The sequence below is a fragment of a genome, unplaced genomic scaffold (genome assembly GCF_019419815.1).
Source record: "Pyrus x bretschneideri cultivar Hongxiangsu unplaced genomic scaffold, Pyrus_bretschneideri_v1 Contig18, whole genome shotgun sequence".
Taxonomy (NCBI): Eukaryota; Viridiplantae; Streptophyta; class Magnoliopsida; order Rosales; family Rosaceae; genus Pyrus; species Pyrus x bretschneideri.
Genome location: NW_025999479.1, coordinates 6,765,858 through 6,774,299, shown reverse-complemented (window position 1 = coordinate 6,774,299; position 8,442 = coordinate 6,765,858). Strand labels below are relative to the sequence as shown.

At 35.3% G+C, this 8,442-nt stretch overlaps 1 protein-coding gene across 1 annotated transcript; it reads right to left on the bottom strand.

The window, feature by feature from the left end:
* Positions 1 to 1,269: 1,269 nt before the first annotated feature.
* On the bottom strand, positions 1,270 to 2,999 carry LOC103939308. The gene is made up of 3 exons (XM_048582097.1): positions 2,579 to 2,999; positions 1,433 to 2,476; positions 1,270 to 1,319 (listed from the first exon to the last, which is right to left on the bottom strand). Exons 1-3 carry the CDS (start codon positions 2,997 to 2,999, stop codon positions 1,270 to 1,272), a joined length of 1,515 nt encoding a protein of 504 aa, XP_048438054.1.
* Positions 3,000 to 8,442: the final 5,443 nt, after the last annotated feature.

Here is an 8,442-nt window from a genome sequence, read left to right as displayed (position 1 = left end):
AATTAACGTTTTTATAGTTGTTTCGCATATAGGTAAGACCTATCCCGAGGACAAGCGCAGTCACTCGAGACAAGGGGGTTACAACCCTTCCACATACCAGTGAGTAGGCTTTTGGTTTTCCGTATATACATATATACTTGTGGTTTTTCTTAGAAAATGAAATAGAATGTTTATATGTTTTAAATGTCACGTATAGCGTTTGCCTTTTAATTATGCATTAGTAGTTGCATATATGTATGTTTGGTGCTGCGAACGCACAGGTAAGTGCCAGGTAAGTTATGGTTTATGGCTGTGATTAGTGGTTATGTGAGATGCATAAGGAGCTCAAAATATGCACCCCCAGTGTTAGTGCTCCCGCCCAGAGTAGGGCACAGTCCTTCACGTGATGTTCACCTCCCGCACCACACACTTATCTTGGATCCAAGTTAGGTGCACAGTCCTGTCGTACAGACCATTATAGGTGGTTCCGACTCATAGGTGACCTACGATTATTCACCCAGTCTTCACGTGATCGTAGCACTTGAGCGTATTTATTTACACCCAGTCCTGTCGTACAGACCACTTTAGGTGGTTCCGACTCGTGTGCAGGTATAGTTAGCGAGTTAGGGATTTGAGCTATAGATTCAGCACAGGTCACGTTAGGTGACTCCGGCTGACATGTTATTTGCATTGATTGACATTACCTGGGTTACTTACATTTTATGTGGAGGCATTCGCCATGACATATTTTTTAGCATGTTTTCGATATATGTGTATATTCTATTTTCTGGGAAACTATACAAGTTTTATGGCGAGGGGTTAGAACTTTTGATATTGAAATGATTTTGAAAAGCTTTGTTATTGCCCACTCACACTTTTTGTTTTGCGCCCCTCCAGGTTCTAATTGGTTTGCTCTTTTGGTCGCTTACGAGGAATCCATAACATATCTGACAGATTATCACCAGTGTAGGACCACCTCTGGGTGTGTTTAGTTAGTGTTGGTTCCTCTGGACTGCACTAGGCTCTCGGTGCTCTGAATATTATTTTGCACACTTACGCTTGCACTTGTATGTTAACTACTCTATGTGTAGTTTGGTTTTTATTTATTCGTACTTTTATTATTATTCTTAGCTTCCGCATTGTGCACATGGTTACGTCACCTCCAGTGGCGGATCCAGGATTTTAAACTCGGGGGGTCCCAATAATAAAGGTTAAAAAATTTATAGACAAAAATAACATTGAAAAGTTAAATATAATACATTTTATTCAAAAATCATTTGCATAACAATATTACAAGCTATAAAATCCTAATTCAAGCGTCCACGACGAGGTTTCATGGTCTGAAAATGTTCCATGATAGCTTCATTACCAATACATGAAAATACATCTTTCTCAATGTAAACAACTAAGCTGTCACTCAACCATTGATCTCCCATTTTGTTGCGAAGTGGACCCTTAATGATATTCATAGCGGAAAATGCCCTCTCCACTGAAGCAGTTGCAACCGATAAAACCAAAGCCAACTGAATAAGCAAATATACATATGCAAATGTTTGATGCAACCCTTTCTCCACCATTTTCTTAGCAAGCTCATTAATTCCCCGCAATTGAGAAAAATCATTATCAGAACGCACAAAATGAATGTAAATATCAAGTTGATCTTGAAGTGCCGATCTATCTCGATCCATGAAATCTTTAGGATACATATGAGTAAGGCGAACAAGCTTCTCTTTATCAAAAGCTACAAATGAATCATTCGGACTCAAGCATGCCAAGCAAATAAGCAATTCGGTATTACCTTCAGCGAAGCGATCATCTAATTCTGTAAGTTGGAAATCAATGACCTCGAAAAAGAGCTCCACTTTGTAATGATGATGATTGGTCTTTCTTGGAGCCTTACGCAATGACTTCCCTTGAATGACATATAAATCATCCATATTAGGCACCTCAATTTCATGTTCAACACAAAAAGATGATACTTTATCAACCAAAAGATCAAAATTTTCATCATTCCTCATGCAACGTAGTTGTTCTTTACATGTCTTGACTAAAGCCATTGCATTCACAATCTCTTGATCTTTTTTTTGCAATGCTTGTGACAAATCGTTTGTAACTCCTAATATGGATTTCATAAAAAAGAGGAGGAACACAAACTCAAAAGATTGTAAATCTTTTAATAACCTTTTTGCTTCACCAGCACTATCATTGTAGCAATCTTCAACAATCATGTCAAGCACATCCACCACAGATGAGAACATTGTAATCAAACTAATCAAAGCACCATAATGTGAATTCCACCGTGTATCCCCAGCACGTTTGAGACTAGTTTCTTGATTTAACCCTTGCCCCGTTTCAAGACAATCATTTTCAATAGCTTTCAAGAGATTTTCTTGTTGTTTCTCTCTAAGTGCATCACGACGCTTACATGAGCATCCAACAACATTTACCAAACTATTAGTCAATGTGAAAAAAGCGGCAACATCGGAGTTTTTCTTTGCTACGGCAACAAGAGCTAATTGTAGTTGATGAGCAAAACAATGAACATAGAATGCACAACTTTCTTCATCCAAAATTTTTTTTTTAAGGCCATTGAACTCACCTCTCATATTACTCACACCATCATAACCTTGACCTCGTAGGTTGGAGTAGCTCAAGTCATGTAGTTTCAAGAACTCATCAATGGACTCCTTTAGTTTACTTGAAGTTGTTTCGGTAACATGTTGGACTCGCACAAACCTTTCAATTACTTGACCTTTGTTGTCCACATAACGCAAAATCACCGCCATTTGCTCCTTTGTTGAAATATCACGTGATTCATCTACCATTATAGAAAAGAATTTACTCTCTTTCACTTCTTTCATAATAGCCTTAATAGTTTCGAAGGCACATGAATTGACAATATCTTTTTGAATTGAAGGAGCTATTAGCTTGAGATTTCCCGGAGCATTTTCCAACACAACTTCCTTTATTTTCTCATCATGATCCGCATGGAATTGCAAGAGCTCTAAATAATTCCCCATATTATTCGAAGTGTCACTTTCATCGCAGCCACAAAAAGGAAGGCCTTGTCGCAACAAGAACTTAGTGCAATCTATTGATGCATTCAAGCAAAGACGATATTTCATACACTCTTCTTCTGATTGTTTGATCACAACTGCTTCAATATGTGTCTTTTGGTTCATTAGATAACTAGCCGCTTCTCTAGCTTTATTGTGGAAACTACCAATAGGACCAACATGTTTGTCAAAACATTCTCTTGCATTCTTCCATTTCTTAAAGCCTACCCCAGTGAAGGCATCGCTTCCTAATTGTGAAAAATTGATTTTAAAGAGATAGCAATGAAGACAAAATGCCGCATCTTTAGATATACTATACTCCAACCAATCATATTCTTCAAACCACGAAACAACAAATCGTCGCTTTTTCTTTGCATGCAAAGTGTATCGGAACTCATACTTTGTAGGCCTACAAGGTCCCATTTGCAAATATGCTCTGCGGACCTCATCTTGAATATTAGAAGGATAGTCCTTCATTCGAATTCTTTTTCCCGGGTCTCTCTCAAGATTATTAAAATCAATGTCATACTCATTTTGTCTTGAGCTCGAACTACCCGAACAAGTAGATGGTGCTATTGGCTTTGGCTTGAAAAATCTTTCCATATTTCTTATTTCTAAACTACACATTTAACCAAAAACACAAAACATATACCAATCAACCAATAAACAAAAATTCCATCTAAATTTCAATTATAAAATGAGTATACAAACATAAAACATATCAACAATCATATCAATAATAGACTAAAAATCTCCACCAATATCTAATATAATTTAATTAAGATTAGATTAGAATACCAAAAAAGTTACTTGAATTTGGAACCAAATAGTGGTGGCTTGGAGAATTGAAACAAGTGGAGGTATAATATTGGAGTAATGTAATTATAATATGGGATTGGGTGGGATTAGAAATTTAGGGTTTTGGGTGAATATAAGAAAGATGGGGGGATTAGGGGGAAAAGCAGTGGAACAGGGAAAGGAGAAGTGAAAGGGACTCTCGGGACATTCATGTGGGGCTAGACTTTCAAAAAGATTATGTAATCATGTTGCAAATGGTGGACCAATTGTAAACGTTTGTCTCATTGGTTTAACAAAAAAAAAAAAAAAAAAAAAAAAAAAGGAAAAAAAAGGGCCAAAACACTGCGTTTTGGACCAATTTTTTTAAATGCCCTGTTTTCTTTCTTCTCCCCTGTTGTCTTCTTCTCCGTTGCAACCTGCAACCTACTGCTGCAGCAACACAGACAGTCTGCACAGGCCTCGTGTTCGAGTACGAGGGGTCCTCCGGAAAATTTCTAGCAGCATTTTAGGATGGCCGAGGGGTCCTGGGACCTCCCAGGTCCCTCTGTAGATCCGTCTCTGGTCACCTCCACGTGACAGCTAGTACGCCCTGATTTCGGTCAGGGTGTGTCAGAAGGACTTCTTTACTAACAATTGTAAAATTATTAGAGATTGGTGCAACCCTTTCTTCGTGGAGCCTATACGACTCTTGGGCTTGCAATGTGTTTAGTCCTCATGATTAGGGTCTAGGGGACGTTTGTTTGCCCTTGCTAGCTTTCATTGGACTAAACTGGATTAGATATTAGTTAGTCTGTGTTTGTTGCCTTCCAGTACTAGCTTTAATGTGACTAACGAGGACTCGCCTCACCTAAAGAACTCGTTAGACTGTCTAAGGGAGAGCCCCTAAACCATGGACTCCATAAGAGCCTTTCTACGCTAAAAAGCCCCTCGAGCAATAGGCAATTCAATCCTCCCAAGTGAATACTAACTGTCTTTAGTGAACAATAACTACCCTAGTGCGTCTTCACTCCTAAACTAAATAGGTTAGGCAATTTGTATTAAAATATTATTAAACTATTTTATAAAATAATAAAAGATAAATTGTTTTATTTTATTTAGGATGATAATAAAAGATTGATTGGAAGTATTTGAAAATATTGAAATGTGGTGTAAGGTGGAAGAACATGGTTAGGTATTAATAGAAAAATAAATTATTATTATTATTATTATTGTTATCTTATATTTTTTGTATTTTAATTAATTTTTAAGATTTTTTTAATAATTTTTTGTAGTTTTAATTAATTTTTTTAGATGACAACCTTGCATCACATGGCCTAGGACTAAGTTAGGAGATTTTAGCCTAGGTGAGCAGAATGGGTTGGAGGAGTTTTGTGGGAGGGAGGGGATTTATAGGGGTGTATTCAATTGGGATTTAAAGAGATTTTAATTCTTTTAATTAATCTAGGAGTATTCAATTAGGATTTTCAGCCTGTATTCAATCAGGATTTTAAGATAGTTTATTAAAATCCTTAGAAATCTGAGGGTATTCAATTAGGATTTTAAAGAAGTTTATTTCTAGGTGTTAGGAATTTGTTTTAAAGAATTTTAAAAAGATGAGGAATTTGAGAGAATTTGAGAGATTTCATAGTGTACTTTAAGCATTCCCAAATCTCACATCCTCCCTTGAGATTTCGAGGAAATTGAATCAAAATTTTACATAGAATATCTAAAAATCAATTAAACTCCATCAAATTCTATGGATATATAAGTCCAATAAAATACCATAAAATCTCAACAGAATGCACTCTCCTTAATTCACTATCCTCTAGGAGATTTGAGAGGGGAGGAAGTGCTCTAAGACCCTTGCTCCGTCATGTTCTCTTCTCGTGTCCTCTCCTTTGCACCTCGTCCCGAACCCAAAATCATGAACAAGGCCTTAGATTTGAACCTCAATCGAAGAACCCACAAGCTTCGTCGTCTGATTCATCTCAAACTCGACCTCGATTTTCAACAAAATGGGCTTTGGGCTCCGTCCTTCTCGACCTGTTAAACTGCTTTATCTTCGACAAAGACCGCATCGACTATGTCATCTCCGTCATTTGCTTCACATTTGGGGGTTTTATAAAAAAAAAACCAAAAATGACATCGAGTATGTATTGAATTTTCTATCTCTGTATCATAATTTTTGTTTTAAAATTCTTTTTTTTATAAATTTTTACAAATTTATCTGTGAATTTGGTGGTAGAATTTGTGCAAGGCTTTTTATATTAGCATCCCACAAAATGTTGGATGCACCCATTAAAATGTAATATTAATGATTTTTTTACCCTACTATGCAATGAGAATTTTGACCCTATTAGGTTAAAAAAATAAAAAAAAAAATTCTAAATACACCCCAAATCACTTTTTACGTATTATTTGACTTCTTCAACTATCAAAACCCCTCCCACCATTCATTGTTGAATAAAACCCTAACCAATGAAACTACAAACATGTTGAATTATTTTCGAAAACTTCACATGAGGTAAGACTTCATATTTTTTGTTGTTTTAGTGATTTCGACGACATCAATAATTATTCAATCTTGGTTTTGTTGCGTTATTTAAGCTTCTATGTTCATATTCATCTTTTAGCGATCACAGGGATTACATGAAGAATTAAACACCTAAAATTACCACCTAATATTAAAAATAGACAACATGGGTTTTAATGGTGGAATTGAAATAAACCCACATATGCTTAAATCCCAAGCAACATCTTTTGTCAAAATTCCAGTCAGCATTTTTTGTCAAATAAGAAGCTTTATTGATTATTTGCATAAGACTAACAGAGCATAAGACTATGCCCCCTTTACCGATTAAAGTATTAGACTAATATTGATATTGAGTTGTATGATGATTCTTAGCAAATATATGAGGTGTATGATTCTTAGTAAATAAACGAGGATTTGATACAAATTTTTGGTGTATTTAAACAGGATAGCATATAAGGCAATGGTTGTATGATTCTTAGAAACTAAACTAAAATATATTCAATGCCAGGCAAGGGTACATTTTTAAAAAGAAGACTTTTTTAATGGTGATTTTCAACTAGGCAATGGTTGCAAGTGAATATAGCATGGCCATGTTCTTTTGGGAGATCATGAACTGATTGCAGAGTGAAGGCAAAAGCCATGGCCCCGAAGTCTTACTCCATCTCATAATTCAAGAATTAGCACTTATGAATCTTATAATTCAAAAACCATGGCCCCCAAACTGTTGCGCTATTCTAAGATGCTTTCTTGCAGGTCGACTTGGTTTGACCAAAATATGCACAAGAAAATGGAAACAACATGGTAACTTTGAAATCATTATTATGTTATTGAAAAACGTTCAAATGAACCTAAACATTCTTCCAATCATTCAATTTGAAATCATTTGGCAAACTAACGTTCAGATGGTTTGAAATCATTCAGCAAAATTAAAAATGAGTGTTATAAAATTTGAGAAATGTGGTGTATGTAGAAAATGTAAGATGTATATTGAGAATGTGGGGTGTGAGGTATTATGGGGAACAAAGTGGAGTGTATTAAGATAATTTTTAATTGAAAAAGTAAATATGGGGTGTATTCATGTGAGGTTTATTCAACAATTTGTAGGGTGTTAATATAATAAGCCTTTGTGTAAATTGCTGTCATTATGTTATGGATGTTTAGCAAAATGAGCATAACCGTCAAAAGATTTGCAGTTTTTGCAATTTTTTTAGCAAAATGGGTATATATTTTGATGTGCTTACATGTTCATGGCCAAATTGTTATTAGTGATTGCCGCCTATGATTACTGTTTTTTTTTTAGCTAAACATTTCTTCACATCATTCGGTTTGCTTCTGTTTATATCCAATCTCATAAGCCAACTTGTTTCATGCTCAAAATCACTCTAGATCTCACGCCTTCGTGCAATTGCAGCCAATGGAGGAAAACTAAGAAAATTTTGTAGGGACATTGCTCTCTAGCTCGGTGAGAGGTACAATTGTTTGTGTAAGAGCTGCATTATGCTTTGTATGTATTTTAGAATTGTTGGAGAACAATTTAGAAACAAAAATAACAGAAATACAGAACTTGAAATACTTATACTTTATTACTTAAAACTACTTGTAATACAGAATGAAATTACACAATAAATACAGAAATTAAAATGATACTAACTTAAATGAATCAAAGGTAGAGGCTAGTGCAAAAACTATGTCATTCGACCAGTATTTCCGTCCCACTCTTGTGCTTGTGGTTCTACAACGTCTGCTCAACCAGAATACAACTACCTAATTCTACAACCTGCACTAGATTATAGAATTCTAGCGAATTGTTTTGTGTGTTTACTCTCTGAAAGTTTTGTATGGGAGAGATGGGAAAAAGAAAAAAATGATCTACAATGGAACTGAGATTCCAGTTATATAGGACTCTTTCATACCTTTTGGATGTATCTAAAGTTACACAACTCTTTGGAAAGAGTTGTGTCTATTAATCAAAACATTTTTAATTAAAAAACAGTAATTCTAAATTAAAATTAATGATCTAATTAATTTTAATTCTTAGGCCCCAAGTGCTCCAAGACCCAAGGCCGTTGTCTTGATTAATTACTATTAATTTATTTT

Bases quoted from the DNA above. Each gene is read 5' to 3' on its own strand.
- LOC103939308 (XM_048582097.1), bottom strand. From the start codon at position 2,999: ATGGGGAATTATTTAGAGCTCTTGCAATTCCATGCGGATCATGATGAG. The intron at 2,477-2,578 runs GTGAGTTCAATG...TTGTTGCCGTAG, and splicing joins TGGTGTGAGTAATATGAGAG to CAAAGAAAAACTCCGATGTT. The intron at 1,320-1,432 runs GTCCACTTCGCA...GAACATTTTCAG, and splicing joins CGCTATGAATATCATTAAGG to ACCATGAAACCTCGTCGTGG.